At 32.3% G+C, this 23950-nt stretch overlaps 1 protein-coding gene across 2 annotated transcripts in view; it reads right to left on the minus strand.

The window, feature by feature from the left end:
• Nucleotides 1–1399: 1399 nt before the first annotated feature.
• LOC111029095 overlaps nt 1400–23950 on the minus strand; it is a 58596-nt gene continuing 36045 nt past the window's right edge. For both annotated transcript variants that reach the window (XM_022307947.1, XM_022307946.1), the window contains 7 exons: nt 23721–23906; nt 11777–11995; nt 11043–11384; nt 10559–10966; nt 7264–8135; nt 3871–4021; nt 1400–2353 (listed from right to left, as the gene is read on the minus strand). In XM_022307947.1, the coding sequence (XP_022163639.1) occupies nt 1496–2353; nt 3871–4021; nt 7264–8135; nt 10559–10966; nt 11043–11384; nt 11777–11995; nt 23721–23906 (3036 nt within the window). In that variant the 3' untranslated portion in view covers nt 1400–1495. The remainder of the gene's footprint in view (nt 2354–3870; nt 4022–7263; nt 8136–10558; nt 10967–11042; nt 11385–11776; nt 11996–23720; nt 23907–23950) is intronic.

Here is a 23950-nt window from a genome sequence, read left to right on the forward strand (position 1 = left end):
AATCATTAATGATTTTTTTTATCGTATTAAATTACAATGAAAAATCTGAAAATGTATAGGTAACCCTACTTATTTTCATTATAGTGTAGGTATAGCTGGTAACTTAGTGTTACTGTGGTGGCAAGTGCCCCTCCTGCTCAACAAAATATATATTTTTTATATATACAGGGGGATATTTTAAGCATGCTCACCTCAATTTTATCCATTAATAGAACATTTATTCAAATTCTGATTTTTGGAATTTGTTAGTAGACCTAATGACCATAGTTACAAATTATACAATTTTATAAACGTACATATTATTTATTATTTAAAAGCCCCTGCCGTACTGAGATGCTGGATCCGCCCTTGGTGGCGTATAACATAAGGTCCAAGAACATCTTAAATATGGGTGAGTGGTATAAATAGAAGACAACTAGGTCGTTTTAACAATACTATGAGGTCATCTAAAATTATTTGAGCAACACCAATTTTTTTATGATACCCGCCACTGCCTAGTATTTTAATTGATTATTTTTTAGTCATTTGGGAATTGAGAATACCAATTACTATGTTTTTTTTTAAGATAATATATATATTATGTAAAACAAAGTATAAACATACATGAGTAGAGTTAATGTTTATTAACACCTTATACTCATACATCCATTTAAATCACTCATAGTACACAAAAAAAATCACAAAAATATTGAGCGATATTATAATAAAACAATAATTACCTATTTACAATTTTTTAGTACTTACATGTGTGCGACACAATTAACTAAACTTAAATATGATATCTTTTAAAAATAAATTAGTCTGGACAGTTTTATATTTTTTTCATTAGTAGCAATAATAAAGTAAAATATAAAATGTATATTAATGGTGTCGGTTCTTGTTACCGGTTCCTCAGTGTAATATATGTATTATCATTACAATAATTATTAACTCTGTATAACAATAATACATTACTACAATGATATGTTAAAAACAATTAGATAGGTACAAAAAAAATATATATTTTAAAATTAATTATATTATCGATTATGATCACATAACTATGATCTTGATTCAAACGATTATGACATAAATACAAAATATTATTATATTATTTATAGGTATACCTAGGTACTAGGTGTATTATAGAGCTAATAACAAAATATTATATTAGGTAGAAGTAGAAACAATAATATTATATATTATTTTCTCGCATAAATTATAATAATATTATTGTGATAATATTTTTTAGTTATTAATAGTAATATAAAGGTATGTATGTACGTCATAATATTATATTATTATAATAACAATCGGAGGTGTCGGTGATAACAATAATAACAGAAGGCTGACCTCTTATTATACCTATTATAATCATTACAGCAAAACCTCTCCAAACGGACAAGTCCAAACTGTGGACGTTTTTTCAAACTGAACCCTCTGAATAGCGGACAACTCAAAATGTCAGCGACCGATAGTAACCGGTATTTAGAGGTTTCACTGCATGGTTATCACATCAGTTCCTGCCGTTCCTGACCTCGATCACCACTCCGCCACCGCCGCCGCCAATGCCGTTGTATCCGTTGATAGCGTCGCCGCCGTTGTACCGGCTCTTGGTCACGGTCTTGGTCTCGGTCGACTCGATGGTCTCCACTCGGCCGTCCCTGGGCACCTTTTTCTTGGTGAAGTTCTGTACCGTGTTGGTGACGCTTGGACGGTACGGGTCGTCCGACTTGGACGTGATCCGCACCGTTTCGGTGTAATCATCCTTGCTGCCACGACGCGTCACGCTCCGGTTGGTCACCTCGCCGCTTCCGTGTCTGATGGTCGGCGACGACGAGTGACCGCTGCTCGAATACGGCCTGTCCATTTTGACGGGAGAATACCGTCGGCCGGCGGTGGTCGCGTCCTCCTGGTGGCTGAGCGTCTTGTACAGCTCGGGCGCGTGGTCCAGCAGGCCTTTCATGAAGATCTTCTTCTTCGGATCGTCCCGCCGGTACGCAGTGCCAGTGCCGCCGCCGCCGCCATTGCTCAACTCTCCCGGGCTGGCCCAGCTGCCGGACAGCGATCTGTACCCGTCGTCGGCGCCCACCGACAAGTCCTTGGTGCTCCTGCTCAACATGCTCACGATGTTCGGGCTCTTTAGCGGCGGCGGAGACTCTTCCAGCCGGTGCAAAGTGCTCACCGACCGGCGCGTCTGGTGTCCAGGGTCCGGCTGCACGTTGAAGCTCTGGCTCCTGAGTAACGACGGTTTCGAGAACGTCCGCTGCGGTTTCGTCGGCCCGTTGGCGAACGACACGTTGATCATGCTTCCGGAGTTGGCGGCCGACCGGTTCGTAACGCCGCCGTAATCGTTCTCCCGGGACGCGTGCACCTGTCGTGGTAACGATACCGATTTAGTAATGCTCGTGATTTCGTGACAACGTCTGTTACAAGTTATAACTGATAGCCTTTTATAGGTATAATATCAAAAAAACATAGCGTAAATATTACTTTATAATACATTATTACTGTAATCATCAGTATAGTGGTATAGGTACCAGTACCACTTATAGATAATATACTAATATAAGTACCGGTATCCTATCTTAGGGGCGTCATTTGGGGGGGGGGCAGACTTTGGAAAATATCCCACTCTAAGAAATTTTAAAAAGTCAGCAATTCTGTAAATTTGTGTTTACTATTTTGTATAAATTATACTTATAAATCAGATAATATTCTCTTTTAGATAAATTCACGGTTTATTAAAATGTCGGAAAACTGGCTCCTCGGTTTATCGGTTTATGACGATCGTTATTACGTGAAATACGTCTTCTGTGGAATATTTAGAGAAATTCTAAAAATAGATATACATGGATTTACAATAAATTGTTAGTGTTGATAACATCAAAGATGGGACATTGATAGCCGACTACCATCATGACATCTTATCACTAATCAGTATTACTATAGTAAATAGTTAAATAAAATAAATCCAAATAGCTTAATGTTATTTGAGATTAATAAGTTAATTGAAGTGCTGTATAGCATTCAATATACAAGTAATTAAATTATAAATATTTATTTATTTTTATTAGATTTATATTATTATTCGTTATTAAACTTATTGATAAGTAACTTATCGGATAAGTAAACGGACTAATGTTTTACCGTTTTTAATGTTATTGTTTAATTGGGTAAATTGAAACATTTCATGTTCTTTATTTATCATCATGTTTATCATTATTCATTACTAATTTTGATCCCATACATGATCCCAGAGGTACATGTTTTGTTTCGAAAAATAGTCTATCGTCCATAAATATTAAATTTATATAGGTACCTAACCATATTTTTTTAAACATAACGAAGTCAGAAAATTTAATCAGTTTCAGTTGCCCCACTCTTCCAAAAGCTGAAATGACGCCGCTGTCGTACCTCTAAAAGTTATCAAAATTGTTAATAACAATAATAACTAATAAAACAAGTTGTAAGTATTTGATACCTATAATATTATAATTATTAAAACGATGTTAATAGTTTACGAATAATGTAATAATTCACAGACTTGAACACAATGGTTTAGTAAAAGTCACAATGGAAATAATGATCAAGAAATCTTAAACCCGTTGTTTTTCATTCATAAAAACTAGATAAATTAAATCAAAAACTATTATCGTTGTAGACCTAATATAGCTACGCGTGTCCGAAACTCCAGCGACACAATAGTTCATGTGACAAAAATCAGAGCCAGAAAGTAGGCACTATGGGTTTAATAATATTGTACTGAATATCAGCCCAAAATCGACTTCCAATTATGAACACAAACCACCATTAAATAGATAAAACACAAATCGTAATAACTGATGGCACAGTTCAAATGTACAAATGATTTTAATAAACTTTGTTTACCTGCTTTTTTATTTTGCTTTCCGTTCGGAGTTTTCTCGGCAGCGTTTGTGCTCTATCCGACACGTTACTGTTGTTGTCGTCAGCTAACAGACGTCCTGTAGATTTACTAAACCGACCCAATGTAGTACTGGTCGTGTTCACTGGAATGGTCCTGCAACATTTATTATTTAGTCCACATGACTATAAAATACGTACAAGACTAATTACTATAAATATTAATATCATCATAATAATATATAACAGTTTGCCATTGATGTAATTTTGGTTTGCGTTTTATATGCGATAATTTTAATTTTTAATAGTATATTGACCACGCACGACGTAATTTCACAACTAAAATGTATTGATGAAATGTGGTAGGTACCAATACATGATATTATACCTGGTAATACAAATAATTTACTTAATAGGTGGGTACTTGCGGTCATTCATAGTATTATGTACAAGTAGTAGGGACCTACAACTGATTTTTTTTTTTTAAATCTAATATTCTAGTATAAAATGTGTTTTGATAATAAATTGCGCTGTTCAGTCAAGTTATTATGACATTATCGTAGGAAATGAGAGGTATAGTAGTATATTTCCTGATTTGGATTTTTAACGTGGGCGTTTTCTGCGTATGCTGTTGTGGAAATATACATAGTGAAAAACAAACGTAAACAAGTCAAAACTAGACGATGTATGTCATCAGGTAGGTTTAGGTCTGAAACAGGACGTAGGTGTGTTACAACGCAGTGTTTCAAATTAATTGCATTTTTTTCCTCGTGAATAATTGGTCCCTACGTAAATGAAGTGCCGTGCCTCGACCTTGAAAGCACCGAAAACGGAGTATCAACTAGCCATAGTGCGTAATAGTGTCGCACAAAGTTTATTTCGAAATTATCTGAACGACTAAACTGCGTGTGTTACTATGATACTACCATGGTGGTCACTGTATACTTGGAATGTGCCTATACATTACAACAATTAAAATACTTGGCCATTGCCGATTTTGAATGATTATAATATAGGTAGTATCCAAATCCAAGGTCGGTTTTAATAATATAGCCTAAGGATATTCGTCTAATGATTAGATTGTCTAATACGCGTAATCCAATATAATCCTATAGTCATGAATAATATTTTATTATAATTTGTTAATTGTTAAAACATTTCTATGAGACCTACCTACGAGTGTAGGATATATAAATATTATTGACGTAGACAATGTCAAACTAGAAACTTACACTGGGAAAATTCATTTTGGTACCTATATGTGCGTAAAATAATAATACATTCCGATTGGCGGGGATCCTATAGGTTAGGGGTGATATTATAAATTATAATGCATTAACTTTACTTATATTATTATTTGTACAGAAATACAAAGTGGGGAATTATATAAATAATTATTATTAAAAATCAACAATTTGTCAGTTAATTTAACAAAAAATTACAAACCTACTTGTACGAGAGATTATACAAAACGTTCGTAGAGACGTAGAGTATCTTGCACGATAAAAAAAAAACAAAGCGTACACCTAAACCGTGTACAGCAATCGCCAATATTTTAACTAAAATATATTCTTAATTGGCATTAGGTCAGATAATATACATAAATGTTAACCGGAAATAAATGATGTATTTGTTTGGATTGCACTAAACCTCGAATTTTCTGAGATGGTACTTCATATTCTTTTTATTTCAATAGAATAAATGCAATATTAATAAAATATACTATAAATCTAAATATTATTTCTAATTGAGTGGATTTTCGTCTGCACAATATTATAGATATTTAGTTGGATGCGTTGCGGGTAATTAGGTGTGGCATAAACCCGCAGAAATCACTAAGATTGAGTGAGTGTCCATATTTCAAAGCTTCCGCAAATTTCAGTGAAATCGTCTGCAGCCTACGCAAATCTATAAATATTCTGTGGCGTGTCTCCATCACACGGGGAAATTGCAGCCTGCAGTTCACTTTCATTCGCACACGCAAATAATAATAATAACACAACGACAGCAGACACGAGACACGCCTCGTGCGAAATCGGCTTGTAGCAATTAATATATTATGTACTTTATTTTTAAAAATAAAAACAGGTTTCGCCTTTTTAAGATATTAGCACACGGCACTGACGATCAAGTCCCGTGTGCGTTTATCAATTTTCGCCAGCCTCATTGTGGATACAAAAAAAAAAAAAAACAGGCTAATAATCATGTTGGCGTTTTAATATTTATAGGAGTGTTCCATTCTATGCTAATAATGTTATACACGGTTGATTGTTACGATACGACATGTATAGCGTAAGGCCGTAGTTTTTTGCCATATTGTGGTGCTGAATCGTATAAACAACAATAGAAATGATCGCAGATTATTATTATTATTATTATTGTCACTGCAGCAAAACAATATTGATCGAAAATTGTAAATCGATATGCAACAAAAGTTAACTTGAGTTGTGACAAGTATGACTCGTAGGTATTATAATGATATTATATTATAACGCGCACAAATATGTTTTGGTAAACGCGAAGTAATAAGTATATTGTATTGTTTTTATCTTTATTTTATTGTGAATTAAGATAAAAAAAAAATAATTTGAGCCAATTAATACTATTTTTATATGACACAAATAATTTAGTGTCACCAGGTCCAATATAAATTAGGATATTGTATTAAAAATATCATTAGGAGCGGTTTTAGTAAAATAATATTATATTTTATAATAATAATTGAATATGTACATTTTACATTTTTATATAATTAGTAATATGACATAATCTATTTGGTAAGTACCTGAATTTCATCAAAATAAAAATATAGCTGATATACTTATCACTTATCAGAGTTAAATATTATAAAATATTTTATAAAGTATTATAAAATTGTAAGTTTTAAATAAATCACAATAAATATGTAGTTACTCGGGTCCTTTAATTATTTGTGTTACAACAGTTTTACTATAGATAATAATTTAATAATGTGAGATCAAATAATTAGTATTTTACAAATTAAATAGGTAACTAAAACGAAGAGAAAAAATTTGATTGATATTTACTTTGAGTAACACTTTGATATGCTTAGTACACTCGTAGTTCTAATTCGACTAGGCTATAAAAAAAAATAGACCTTCAAAAATCATCGACCGAATTTAATTGCCAATAATCAATGTTAAATTTAGTCTCGTGAATTAGAGTTGGATTACCGTAATAATATAACGATGAAAAAAAGGTTGGCCAAAAACCTTTAAAACTACGTTAGCGAGTTAGGGCGGTGAAGAGGACGGGCCTGCCGTGGCTGGGCGGCCACATCAAAAGGCTAAAAACCTATACACTGCAGGATCCGCACTATAACCAGCAACCCAGGTAAATACTAAAGGATATAACGTGTGGCAGGGACTTTAATATTACCTCTGGACGTAATGAGTGTGGTGATGGTGTTGCGGTGAGTCGTAAGTGCCGTTCTTCTTGTGCGGTCTGCGTTTGCCGCCGTCGTATTCTCTTTCACGGCCGTAAATGCTGCCACCGAACGGGTCTTCGCCCAAATAGTATCTGTGCACGCCGTTGCCGGTCCTGCCGCCGCCGTTCATCACCGGCGATTGCCCTCTGGCGTCCTGACCACGGTGATCGTTGTACCGATGAATGTCGTCGTCGTTGTCGTCTTCGTCTTCGCCGTAGTCGTCGTCTCGCGCCTTGTTACGGTTGTTGTCAGCCGTCCGTCCAGCTCGGTGTCTGTCCAACGTCTGCGTGCTGCCAAACAACCGCTGATGACGGTCGGCGGCTGGCCTGACGCCGCCGTCGTAACTCCTGTAGGTGTTCTCGCCGTCGCCGCCGCCGTAACCGTAGTCGCCGTCGTCGCCGCTGTCGGCGTGTCGTCGCTCGGCCGATTCCGGTTTCTTCCGGTTTTTCTTCCGATCAGCGTCCGACTTATTGCCGTGCCCGCCCGTGAACTTGCCCACCAGCCGCCGGAACGACTCGCCAAACGATTTCTTCCGCTCCTGTTTGCCGTTGCCTCCGTTGTCGGGCGCCGGTCGCGCGTCCGCCGCAAACCTCGTCTTTTGGTACACCTTTTTCGAACGCCCGCCCGCAGTCGACGAACCGTTGCTGGCCCGCCGTTCGGGTTCCGGAGAATAGTCTGGTTTTGGTTCAGGCGCCACTGCGGCCGTCGGTTTGTTATTGCGGTGGCCGTCCGCCGATCGCCGCCGGCGGTGGTCCCACGACCGGTACGAGTCTGACGGCGCCGGCGAATCGGTTGCGTCGTGACGTCTGTCGGTAGCTACAGTCTGCAGGATTACGAAAAACATAATATTATGATCATCGTTTTAATAATAATAATAGAAATTAACCCGCCGTTCAACGCAATAATCGTCATAGTCATTACTATTACTACTACTATTATTATTATTATCATTACATCCTTTTTATTATTATAATTATATGTATTAAGAACAAGAAGATTTTTTTTCTTGTCCACAAAGTTTGTCCCCTCCCTAGCTATACCATTGCAGAATAATCGTCTTGTCGCATCATAACAGTGCTGCTGAAGGTGTACAATTAAATAACCGTAATAGTAGTTAGAGGCACTAGCTGTTTTGATGAACACGGCGTAATTTCATATGGACAATTTTTATGTATATTTTTCTAAGCAAAATGCACGTTTTTAATTTAGGTGGACCCGTACAAAACGGTTTTAAAGCATATTATAATCTTCATGGAAATTTGATACGAGTGCTGTATTAAATAGTAACATCATTCATCACACATTCACACTGCATTTAATACCTATATATACAGGCTACAGCGCGTTAAAAAATTACCCACTGTAATTAATTTATAGTGATAATAAAATATAGTTATAGTATCTAATTTACATAAAATATTTCATTAATAATGTTAATTAGATGTTATAATTTACAATGTACATTCAACTATTTATTTATACAATTAGTTAGATTTAAAATATATTATATAAGAAAACAAATATCTTATGCAGATTTTATAAATTGTTCAACTTATTTATTTTGTTTTTGTTCCTGCTTTATCACTAGAATAATTACTATAAAATATAGTACCTAAATAAAAAATTTTAATTTCAATCTCGATCTCTATCTTATAAATAGGTAAATAGGTACCTATCGAATGAATGGTATTACGACACATTTTTATAAACCTGTTTACTTATTAATTTAAATTATTATAGCTGTTATACGTTATACAATTTATATATTTTTAATAAATTATCTTATTTCATTATCTGGTTCGAACGTAGATACAACATTTAAACTAAATATTATATTCTATTAGTTAAATTGACAATTAAAATAGACAATGTGACAAATAGTTGGGTTAATTTAATTACAGTGCTGTATATTATACTTTTAAATGCATGGATTTAGTAACACCTTAACTTAAAATATTTATAAGAATTAAGAAACAATAAGACATGATTTATCAATTGATGTATTAAATATCGTATTATCGAAATACATATCGAATATAAATATAAAAAAAAAATGTATCTCTTGTTTGACTTTTTCAATATAGTTTGTAGTGTTCTAAATGTGAAATTATAATTACATTTTGCAGTGATGATTAATTAATCTTATTATAATATTATCAAGGGAAATTCAAGTAAATAAAAAAATAATGTAATAAGTATACCTATCTTGCTTGTTATAAAAATAAATAATTTTTTAGTATTAACTGTTGAAACTTATTGCAATAATTAAGTTTAAATAAAAAAAAAGTATACTTATATAGTTATACAATACACATAATACTATACATCACATTATACAAATAATTCCGTATTTATTAAAAATCTGAATTTAATTGTTTTTTATTTTTAAAAAAAACGTCTTGTTAAAATGTTATCTATACAGACCTCAACAGATTTTTTGAACATACCAAGTATCTATAGTACCTAATGATATAATAATTGGTGTTATGTTTTACAGTTATTAATATAAGTAGTTAATAATATATAATGCATAGTATTTATATCTACTTAAATATGATTTTACTTTAAATTTCTCATAAAAATTTGAAATTATCAACATAAAGTTTATTGATATTATAATGGTAAATCATAGGCAGGTATAAATTTAGCCTTAGCGTATGAGTTTATAGGTACTACTGGTACTAAGGATATTTGATATTTTAGGGTGAAATTCATGTTTTAGTTTTTTTTTTAGCTTAGATGTTTATCTAAAACATCTTCACGTTTATTATTGGCTTCTATATCGGATTTCGATTGTTGAATGCATTCTTGAAATATTTGTACCTTACATTTAGGGTTGACAATGATAAAGTGGCTATCAATACATTTAATTGAGCACTTGGTATTCTTCCGATGCTTAGGTATATAAATATCAACTGGAGTTTTAGACTTCGTCTTAATGGTATTCATTATTTTCATATGTACAATATACATTATACATAGTAGTTTAATAATACATACTACATTGACATTATATTATTCATTGATAGTTAATATAAATACTAAAGAACTAATGATTTAGTGTTTGCGTGTATTGCCTACTACATCTCCATCTAAGGCACATATGTCACTTTTTTTTACACATTAAAAAATATTTTGTAAGCTACTTCTTTGTCGTATTTAAATAAAATATAATATTAATAAGTTTAAGTACTTAAATTGAAAATGATGAACGAAAAAATTGAGAAAGATTAACGGATATCTCACCTGAACATATCCGTTGTGAAGCGATTGGTTAAAACCATTTATCGCGTTCCGTCCAGACAATTTATCTTTTGTCATTTCGTATCCTTGGACCCTTTGTTGGACTGAATTGAATAATGGAGATGACTCTAATTCATTAACAGTGTTTTTAATAATTTCAGTTTTTTGTTCTCTTTTTCTTCTGATCGGGGGTCTGATAGGGGCTGAGTCGTTATTTTTCCATTCGGACACTCCTTTGAAGTATCCATTGGCTGGAGTTTCTGTTGATTTCATAGTCACGTTTATGAAACTATTGGAAGTAGTCTTTTGATGACCTCGATCATCCTCTTCTTCTTCTTCTGATAAGTTTCCAGTAGACGACCTGGTCGATTCGCTACCAAAATGATGTTCTAGCCATTTAGCTGTTTCCACCTATAGAACAAAATTAGTTATTAAACAATTATAATCATTAAAAGTAAATATATTATCGATATTGTCCACTACTAACTTTTCTAGTACGTTCTTCTTCATCGAAGTCCGCGAGAGTTTTTCCGGCAACCGGATGCTGTTGTCTATCACGCATCTTGCGTATTCTTTCCGATAAGCTCTCCCAGCCTACCAACTCTCCCGCATTTGTCATCATCTGCAGTTGATTGATGTCACCAAGTCGATCTCCTTCTTCGTTGGTCGCTTCGTAACGCATTTGCTCTCCAATTTTCTCACCATCTGCTAGATACTCAACTAACTCCTGATCCTTGGTCTTGGCGTATCGATGTGAACTTTCGCGCAACGACTCTTGTAGTGCTGAAGGTGGTAACGGAACACTGTCTGGTTCATCGACCCCGTTTACCTACAAAAAGACCATCAATTATCATAATACAAATCGCAGTTATAACATTGTTTGAAAAACGTAAGATTATTATTGATTCATACATTCGAAAAATGAAACTCTAATATAGATATTAAATTTATTATTTGAAAAAGTCCAAAATATAGAACTATTTTCTTAAAACACGTGCCAATAGTGAATATAGAAACAGGATCTATTAAATTTAATTATATATTATATTTATTTAGGAAAGTAAAATACATATCGTACTGTGTTCAATTATCTGTTGATTTATAAAAGAATAAAATATTTATAATAATGTATAAAAGTAGTCAAAACTTTAAATGTATTATTACCTACACTTTTGAATGCGTACAATTTATTTTCAGTCATTTAAACTAGAAATACGTTACCTCTTCATGCTCGGTGGTTTTTGATGTTTCTGTAACGATTTTACCGTCTTTTTGAACTTCTCTCGTGTGCCTAGTATCTTCTGTGTCTGTCACTTTTTTATTTTTGGTACTCTGATGCACTACCCTGGGTCCAGTACTGTTTACATGAACCAACTTGTGATTTGCTTCTTCAAGAGCTTCTCGGATGTCTCGTTTGCTCTGTATTGCTTCTTGGTAGGCCTATATAAACAAACAACAAAAAGTAAATGTAGATATTTTTTAAATCATAAAATTAATTTTTCCAAATGTTTAAAAATATAATTTATGAAAAGGGCAACTATAAATTATTAAACCAAAATTTAAAAATTGTATAATGCATAATACTTTATGCTCTTGGCCATTTAATACTTAAAAATATTTTTATAGTGGTAAATATGTAATTTCTTGCGTAAAATAAACATAAACTCCTATTAGTTGCATTAACATGTTCATAATACATCATATTTGTGAATACTAAATATGCAAAAAACACTGAAAACTATTCAATTTCTTTGCCCAGTTCAGTATTTGGAATTGATAAATATAAATAAACTAATTAAAATAACCTTTCAAGTATAATTTGAGTCTAAATATATATGTATATATATGTATTATAAAGTATAATTATATATAAATACGCATAATAAAATATTAATTTCATATAAATCATTATGTCAAAAATATAATTGACGATCCTTAAACTAGGTTACTCAGCTCAACTGTGTAGTCTAATTATGTAAACACACATGATACATTCTACAATATATATTTATATACCTACATATAGATGGTAGGTAATAGGTATACACGTGTACTTATATCGTATGATGTGTGTAGAAGACATGTACAACCATTTTCTTGTTAACTGTTTGTTTATGACTCTGGAATATTTATGACTATGAAGGTCACTGCCACGTCATATGAAGGACGTTTAAATGAACAATAAAGTACATCATACAGAATTCCAATAAACCCCATTAAAATAATAATATTAATACTATTGAGGTTGGATTGCGCTTTGGATAGGCATGTGTGGTAGATCAAGGAAGCACGTCTTCCACTCGTATTAATCAATGCCAGACATATTTCTCAGTTGCAGTGCACAATGGACTGTAGAAAAATTAATGATGTTAATAAAATCCATCGGCTCGGGGGTAGATTGACAGTATAGTAGTTATATAAAAGCGAGATAGCCAACACATAATATTATATTATATACTATACATTAATAAATTCTACGGTGTTTAAAAATATTATTACGATTCGGTATATGATCGGTATGTAATGGGTGCTATATATGTATATGTAAAGTTGATATTTAAATACAATTATAATTTTCCGTTTTATTGTTATTCAATTAATAGTCTGAATAAATTCACGTGGGGTTTGTGTCGAAGAGCGAGTGCGACTTATAACCCAACATTCTCATAATAGGTATATATAGGTAGCATATAGCTGGTATATAGGTATATAGGTAAATGTAGCAGTCGATTGATATATATATATATATACATGATATAGTATTCTAGTTCGTTGATCTACGTAAGCCACATCGAATATGTCTGTGCAGCTGGAATATTATCGTTGAAACCCCGACACTTTCACTACGCAGGCGGATTCCTTCGAATCAATCATGGCCACGTGATTGACCTTTACCGTCTTAGACGGTTTGGTAAAATAGTTTACTGCATCGTCGTTTACGACCAAAACGTGATCACAAATTCCAATACACAACAACATAACAATATTATATTGTTATATATCATATACAAATGCGTTTATCGGTTGCTTGTATATTGCCTCGACTCTATGATATTATACGAATGTACTAATACGATAGTAAAATGTGTCCGTGTCGAATTCCACGGCGACTGAAATGTATCGCGTACCAACCTGTATACATGAAAACGGTGCAAAATGTAATCTTTAACGGCGTATTTTCCATTGTCACGACAGCCATAGGCGTCAATGCGTCATATAATATTATATACGTAGAGGCGGAGACACACACAATGCCATAATGACAGACGACTGGAACACATCACCGTTAAGGTGTCATCCTATTAGGACACGCGCTATTATAAAGTACCTATGTGTTTTTGAAAGGCACTTAACACAGAAATTTAGTTATTATAGTTTCATTTTATTTAAATTATACTTCTGCAGCTAACTGTGTTGATTTACCATTAATAAATAATACGTATTTTTACCGTCAAGCTTAACGCGCGTTATGGGTTTATTTACATATAATGTATTTTCCTTAAAATACGCTTTTATATTTTACCATGAGACACATTATGAACTGCGTTCTTTTCGCCTCATGTACTTATTAGTTCTTTTTGTGAACAGATATATTTGTCATTGGGATTCAAATTTAATACCTATACGGCTATACGATCTACAAATCAATACAATAAACAATACACGTGAATTGATGATTTAGAAATTATATTTGTTTATATTTTTCTCTATTTCATGTACATGTTAAGTATATGTTAGGCGCCAATATTTTTTTTTTCATGTTATGATCGATACGTTGATATCGTGTAGTGAAATATTGTGAATATATATATTACAAATGTTATGTGTGTCCAAAACTACAAATGATAATGGTTACTTTCAACTTAATTATGTATGTATATATTGTGCTGTAGCATATATGTATAGGTAGTTATAGGTATCTCATATTAAGAAACCAGTGAAAACTGTTTGGCAAAGGGACCTCTAACAAATAACAATGGTTTATGTATATACGACCAAACGTTAATCGTTTTCGGAATACGTGCTGTGGTCAGCACTAGGCACCTACTTTCAGTCAGTATGTAGTTATAAAAACTCCGTACGTTTTTGAGGATGTAACATCTTTTACGAAAACTTATATCAATTTAATTATTATTATATCAGTTGAAAAATGTTTGGTTTCGCCAAGTGTTTCTACATACTTTCAAAACCTTATGGCTGCAATGTTTGCAGAGAAAGAAACACTGCAGACAACTAACTATACGTTATTTATATATTATAGATACGATATTTTATATTATCGAAAAACAGACAACCTTGGTAACGTTTTTCATCTCGCGTGTATATTCGTGTCCTCGGGGTCCGAATTCCTTCTTAAGTCCGGTCACGGAATATGGATATTCTATTCGTGGTTTTATCTTTGGTCATATTAACCGATATCAAAGGATATTTATCATAGTATAGTATACACATCGAAAAAAAAGATTATATTATATTTAATTTTATTCGTGTAGGTATGCCGTTGTATATATTCGTGAGGCGTTTCCAAAATTCTCCTCGGTACTTTCATAAAAACTTTGTACATTATTTAACCTACCGAAAAATCTGAAATTACTGTGTGATGGTATATTATATTATCTTGGCACTATACAAAATAAGTATATATAGAATATAGATATCGAATATTTAGATATAGATAGATTATATGATTTTATAAACGTATTAGGTACATATTTATATATAGTAGCGTATACTACATTTAGTATACTAAGTATTAGTATATAAACATTATAAACCGACATTGGACCTAATACAACATAAATAGTGATTCCGTTTCGGTTATCACTGGCTGAAGAGCAATAAAAATTAAATTCCTAAGGAACAAAATCATTTATTGTCTGTACATAATATATTATATATACCATATAGGTAAAATACTAAAATAGGTGTTTTTCGAATATATAGGTATATATTATTACAGTCATTAGTCACATATAAATATGTTTTTTTTATCGTGTCATCATTATTATTTTAAACATAATTCAATTAGAAATTGAAACAATTTTAAATATAATAGTTATGCGTACTTATAACATAATAATAATTATTTATATTTATTTAGTTTTGGTCATTTAAAATTAAATACAATTTTGGACTGAAATAAAATCCATTTTCTACTTATGTATATTCAAAGTCTCTGTATGACCATATTACTCTATATTTTTGATGAGATAATATGAACGTAATTTTATGGGTACTCAGTCGCAGTAATATATTGACTATATATTACATAGTGCGAGATACATAATAATAATAATAATAATAATAGATGAACAAATATATTATACATCAACAGTGTGAAAAACCAACCTATCGACACAGACTCGACACAATGTTATACACACCGGTCAGAATCCATTATTTATAAATCCCAGACAACTAGAAGTCGTTGGACCCGTTGGTGTTGTAGAGACTTGAACGCACGCCTACGCGGTGGCGAAATTGTATATACGTGAGGACTGAGGAATAATGGCTATACCACGGTCCAGGATAGGTTAGCTGAATTTTTTCAAGAGAAATACTGTCTCAGAAAGTATACACGCGTATACAATTTATGCTGTATATATTATAATAGTACAAAAGTACAACGCGAGTTCCTATTATTTTTCTATTTCTATTACATATTTTTAAAACCGAAGAAGGTTTTTGACGTTTTATTGTTGTCCTTGTTTTTGTTGTTTTCAGCGTGTCATCTGAAGAATTTTTTCTATTTATGAGTATACATAATTTTGAGGGTTATTAAATAATTATATTTACGCGCATTTGTTTGAACGACAATCAATCATCATGCTTAAGTACCTGCCTACAAGTGGGAGCAACAGAACAATATATTATATACATTTATAACATACCTACATAGTACCTAAACAATTTGTATTATGTATAAGTAGGCACTATAAGCAGTGTTTAAAAAAGTATGTTAATTGAATCGATAATTAAAAACCTTTCTTTTTGTATTCAAATAGTTGTCGAGCTCACAATGCATTTATTTACTACTTTAGGCAAATATAATAATTAATATAATATTAACAATTAACATGACTCTATATAACGCGTGTATTATTATTTGACGTAATCATTCGCCAAGTACAATAATGTGTATATACAATACATGAACCGCGGGCAAGCGGTTCATATAATATTGTCATCAAAATGTCGACATCTAGCCCCTCCTCTCAAAAAATGGATTTCACATCGGCCACGCTACCTTTACAATATATACCTACTTAATATATTGTATTTATATTTATAACTGCTGGTAACAGGCGCGTCGTGAAACTTTAAGTCGTTTTTATTTAAAATTTTTTTCATTTTTGCCCATCAACGGTGGAATATTATTATACTATGATATTTATTAAATCAAGAACAAGTTCGGAAACGCCACACTTACCGTTATCTGTTGTTATATATACCATATAAAGTACACATCGCACCACGGTGTATACGGCCCACGCTCCGGTTGTCTTGCTTGGACGATGGTGCTGCAGACGGCAATCGTGACGTATAGTCCTATAATATTATATATTATGTCTGTCTGCAAAATCCGGAACGTCTCTCCGGAGCCCAGACCGAACCGCGGTATAATATAATATTAAATGTGGTAATATACAACCATATATAACGTGCGGTCGTCGTCGTACTGTAGCACTCGACAGTTGTAGGTACATATACGATTACTATTTAATAACGATATTTGACGAAAACACACGACCGTATCACACCGACGGACACCCATCCGGTTCACCGGAATTACACGGACTGGACTAGACGCGTTATAGTGTATATAACATAACATATACGCTGTCTGGCGCGCGCGCGCTCGCCCGTGTGGTAGTAGTACACCGGTTATTATTATACGGCCCGATCGATCGGCCGCCGACTCTCGGTTTTTTTTTACTCCTTCGTCGCATGCACGTATATAATAATATAAAAGTATATGATTATTATTATATTCCTTCCCTCCACCCGTTGCCGACGCTACAACAGTGGTGTGCTCGCCGCTGTCGCTGTCACCGCCGCCGAGTCCATCGGGTTTTCTAATATTTCAGTTTTCTCTGCCTCTCACTCCCTCCTCCGCGTCGCAAAGAATTCCGTACAGACCGGCGGACAATGAGACGGAGACGTGATTACACGCGCCAATGTTATTATTATATTATAATATGTATTATACCTATGGATACCACCGACGGTGTGTGTATATATATATGTATAATGTATATTGCATAATATATAAATTTAGTATATGAGTATTATACATTGTGATCGATTTTTTTAAATTTTTGTCTAATAATTATATATATTATATATTTTTTTTATTTTATTATATATTTTTTTAAAACCGACAACGATATAATTATAATATAATATACGCCATATACGTATACGCGTACAATGGGAAAATCGCCCAATCGTTTAGAAATCGAACGCGTTACATAGAGGTCGATTCGCTCGGAAGACGATTTTATATATTATGATATTATGCATACCTAATTATTTTGTGGAGATATATCATAATTCATAAATCATAATAATATCGCTCTATTACTCGATGTCTCGATAAGTATCTATAATTAATAATTATACTCGGCTATTTTATTGTATATTTGTATAGTAGTCGTAAGCGTTTTTGAAATAACATTTTTTGTATCGAGTCAATTAATATTTTTTACTAATTTTCATTTAATACAAATAAATTTATTCAAAAAAATTTATTGTGTACACACCTCTTTATAGTTTCAAATACAATATTACAAAACGATATATTATGCACACAAAATATTACTATGATGTTGAAGTAAGGATATTGAAATTATTTGTTTAAAACTCAAGTTAACTAAAAAATCAAATTTTTCTAAATTTAATATTATAATGTAAATATCATAAATAGTTACAAATGGGTAAATGTCTATACGTTCTTGAAGTATTAATGTCTTATAGATACAAACAAAGTTTTAAGTATTTTAAGATGTTATAGCATGATGAATAATGATTATTATGATAATTAGTTCGATAATTTATCATTGCTTTAAATTGTATTTATACTTATCATTATGTTTAATGAACTCATTTCATAACTTCTAAGAAACTATCAAAAGTAAAAACTAACAATATATAGACTTCTGTTTTAATGAATTTATTTAAAATCCTAGACATATCTTAACCATATTTAGTCCTATTGATTTTTTACATTATTTTGAAAATAACTAATTTGCGTACATGCGTCTATAATATTGCTTACCTAATGCCTAAATTAAGACTAATAAATATAAAATAAATGGCTTGATGCCTTAATTGTTATTGGTACAATACTGCAATAGTCATATAAGGGAGTAATAATATAACTTATAATATGTAATATAAGTATTTTGTCTTAAGAAGATGATTTTTGGGATTTAAAACTCTTGACACATAAATTTAAAATTATAGCTATATTTTCACATATTACTTATAAAGTTATGTCAAAAAATGTAGTGACAAAGATTGAATTATTGTGTAACATAATGATACCATACTTATCTGATAGCCAATAGATAACGGTTAAGTAATCATTTGAGTTATAAATAATTACGAGGAAGGTGAATAGTTAAAAACTATTATTTGTAATACATTAACTTTTTTAGAATATATTGTCTTGTATAATAATACATTACAAATTATAGAATCTTTTAGCTTAAAATAGTTTAATATTTTAAATACTAAACAATAAATTACAATAATTGACTACATTGTACTATAAAAATTAAATAATAATATTAGTTATGACATTTAATACAAACATTAATTGATCTAGTTATTATATTTACAAACAAGACCCATTAGATAGTAATAGGTCTAAAAAAAATAAAATTGTACTGCCCTTAAGATTCCCAAAAAAACATACATAACAATAATATTAGACACAATATTGTATACGAATACAATTTTTTTAACGAACTACACAATAATATTTATTTTATTTTTAAATTAGCATTAAATCATTTAAACCTATACTGAAATAACTATATGTTTATTTTTTTCAAGGCTACGCATGCACAATGTATGAAACCGAACTTTCGGTGAAATTTCACGCATGCGTTCGTGCAAGTGATAAAATACGAGGGCAAAACCGTACCACAGTCGTATAATATTATTTCCCCGTTTTGAGTGCTGTCCGACGAGTAATAAACCACAGACCAAGTGCAGTGGCTCACCTTGGGAAGCGCAGAATATAAAAATGGTAAGAAAAACACATTATATAGGTATATTACCTGCAATGGGTGTGGTGTCTCCGGGTGACGGGAATTATACCACTGCTGTTATTTAGAAGTTTAGCTAAACACATATTTCGAGAGCGCATAGTTGTTTTTAACAACAATAAAAAAAAATTATAAACAGGTTTTCCGTACTTTATAATATGTACGTAACTGTTCAAATATAAAAGCCCGTGAATCGGTTAATTCGCTGTGTAAACACGAAATTCCAATTTTGCGTCGACTGTTTCAGGTCGTGAACGCCGCTGGTAGAAAGCAAATGGGTATATAAGTACAAAAAAAAACCCGGTTTTCACGACACCAATATATGAGATACAGACTGCATTAAAAAAATACAGAACGCACGAGTCAAAAGACAAACGGCTTACATATTAGCAAAAGTCATAAATTGACTCGACTCTTACGCGTAGTGAAATTCCTGCAGTAGGTGCAATTAAAGTATATAGGAGCAACTAGCAAATTATTAGGTTAGTCGATTTATGGTAGCGTATAATATGCATGCGTAGTTCCTACTATATTATGTTATGTTTCTTATGTGAGAAATATACGCCAAATGCACGTAAAGGGAATAATATTATGAAATTGTAATTACGTGCATTTTGTCTGAACATACGATATTTAAACGATTTTATCTCACTATACAAATTACGCTATATTATAATATTATACTTGATATCAATCAATTTGAAACATATTAAATATGGTGTAATTGCACGTTTCAAATATTTATAATAATACAAAGTGCAATTACTAACTAATTCAACCGGTAATAACCATATTATTAAAAAATTAAAAAGAATTAAAAATACGTTGTCTCGAATTGACAAATTAAATCCGAATACCTACCCACCGGAGAGAAAGAGGCATTATTGTACAACTCGAATTGGATATTAATTCAGAACAAATGGTCCAAACCGAAAGAGTGTGGGGCGGCTAGTAATTTGTATATTATAGTTGTGTACTTGTACATACCTATAGTTTCTTAATTAGTTTGACAAGTTGATGGTTATATATATAACAGCTATATACCTCCTGATTTATATTATGTGCACAATTATAATAGCAATGGTCACGAAAATCTGATACTTGGCGCGTAAACCCATAATAAAAAAAGTAAACACGCGTACTTAGTACTTACCGATATATATATATATAGGTATACCACGAGTTTCAGATAATGTTATGCGCGTATGATCGTACACGTGTTAAGGAAGTCCGCGCGACACGTAAGAAGAAAAACCGCCATTATTTAGATCTCGAAGAAATGATAAAAAAATATATATATTTTCGCAATCTCACGTAGGTAGCCTATCACACAAAGCACACACACACACACACACACAAGGGGTAGGGGTTAAAGAAATTGTTTCGAAAACCGGTTTCATTTTGAGTTCTTAACGAGCCGCACTTTATGCGTATGCGCCGGACGAAACTAAATTGCACAGCACACTCCTCGGGGCGTATACACAATATAGGAGGTGCGTATATTATACGGCTGCAGCGATCTTGTAAATCCGAAATGAAAAAATGTTGGTACAGGCAGGTACTGCGGGTCCGCGAGTATAGACTATAGATAAGTACTTATAATATATATACCAATGTAATGGAGATACGATCGAAGAAGTATCTCTTATAACCATAGCATATTAGCCGTTAGGTATGTGTACACGCGCGTAGATAATAATATTATGGTTTTGTACAGATAAAAAAAATCACAAATAATGGATATGTTGCGTAACTACGACGTATGGCGTACATTGTATAATAATATGCGCTCCGTACAACCATAGAGTTATTATTATGATTGTTGTTGTCCAGTTGAGCATTCGTTACTATCTGCAGCTAGCTATAGCTGGTGGGTGTCTCATTTGACCGCTCGTTGTTAATCAAACTACATTAATAATAATAATTGGCAATTGAACTACATCATATATAATATTCTATATTACAGCGAAAGAGAGAAAAATCTTTTCATTATTGTATAATATTCGTAAGTTTATTTGATGCAGAATATCATATTTCATCGACCTGCCTGTAGCAGTCCGTTAAAACAAGTATAATTGTGTATAAAATAAAATGTTAAAAATAGACGTTTAACTTTTTGAGATTGCACAGGCGTATTATACTATTCTTTTCATTACAAGTATAACCTACACCAACATCATAATATCTATAAATCTGATCATATGTTATAAATTATTATATAGCTGTTGTGATGGTCGTCGCTATGACGCTGTATAGTATGATTGTGTATACACATATACAGGATGATTCACCAAGCGTGCTCCCCCTATATTTTACATGACCCATGAATTTCTGATTTTTCGAATGTTATTAAATATTTAAATAGATTTAAGACTTCGGGAACATATTTTTGATTATTTAAATTGTTCATAACATTTAAGTAGTGGATGTGACGACTAGCGATACCTACTTCTTTTTTAAAATGAGAACCAACGTTTTTCCAGTAAATTGTTAATCAGATAACTTTTTTGAACCTTATGAAGTATTAATATCAAAATCTGAGCAATTAGCAGTTTCTGAGGCATTAATGTACATAAACTTAGGATAATAACCCTTAAAAAATGTTTTCAAAAATATAAAACAATGTAATATTGAATAATATTAATATAGAAAGTACCTACCTATTTATTATAATCGAAAGTAATTATTGTAGTTTACTAAATTGTAAAATATTGGAATACTAATATCATAATAAATATACTATAATATTCATAAAATTATATCCCTATTTCTTCCAAATCCATTAGCATGTGCCTATTAACCTTAGTACAAAAATATAAATGACTCAAAAACTACTCTCCCGAATTTTGATTCAAAATTTTAGTACATCAACATTTTCAAAAAGTCATCTGAGTTCTGAGTTACTATTTGCTAGAAAAAAGGTTCACCATAGGCAAATGGTTAAATGATATAAGAAATCCAGCTATAATTTAATTATTAAAGGGAAAACATAAGGGTGGCCAAGATAGGCGAATCACTCTGTACATAGTTAGTCAGGTAAGTAGTGCCTATCCAGTGTTTTGTACAATGACATTGCCGTACGAATAATGTATGTTTGATGACGAATATTATGCAACGTCCATACCTACATATTATATACACAGCACTTTATACATTATACATATACATTCGATATCACTGCGACATTTGAATAAATACGATCATCGAAGTATATAGAGCGTAACGTATATAATACATGCGTATTATAGCGCCAGTCACGTACGTGTTATAGATCAGAACTTATAACATCGCACAACATATTATGTAGGCAATCACTGCAGGACGTTCACAGGATATGCGACGCGATGTCAATGCACGATACAGCGCATAATGAACGGTTTCGAAAGAACTTATTGCGTTTGAACACCTATTATAATATATTATGCGTCCTGCGCGTCATAATAATAAGTAATAATTTGTAGCCGATTCTTCAATATGGTTATATTATATAAATAACGATTTAAAAGTATAGTCGCATATGTATATATTAGTATATTATTAGATATACTGAACAATTTAAACGATTTTTAGGTAATAAATCTGTTTGGTTTTAATGGTTTCCGGTAATCACCGTACACTATATTTTGTATTTTAATTAATTCTCGACATCAACTTAAACATACATTTTCTGTACGCGCACGTACGACGTAGGTACTAATGAATACGTCGTACAGATTTGATGTCGGATGAACAATAAATCTCAATAGTTTCTGATGTTTTTATATACGCAAATCATACATTTATATACTTATGGTATATATTTATATTGCGGCATAATGTTGCAGATATTTTACCGTGGGCGAATAGGTATATATCAATGATGAGATTATAATATATTATTGTTTACGAACCTTATCGCTAATATTTCCTAGGTGGACCACATCCTCTGTTTCTACAAGCTCTTCTTTTTCTTCTCGACTCTTAATTTTCTTTTCTCGAACTTCTTTCAACAACGATGGGTTCCCTTCCAATGACGATATTCTCACGACCACTTCTTTGGTGTTTTCTCCGTCACCCTCGTCACCCAATTGACGATGCTAAATAAAATAGTAAAATATTCTAATTACAATGATCTTTAAAA

This window comes from Myzus persicae, unplaced genomic scaffold (assembly GCF_001856785.1).
Source record: "Myzus persicae strain clone G006 unplaced genomic scaffold, MPER_G0061.0, whole genome shotgun sequence".
Taxonomy (NCBI): Eukaryota; Metazoa; Arthropoda; class Insecta; order Hemiptera; family Aphididae; genus Myzus; species Myzus persicae.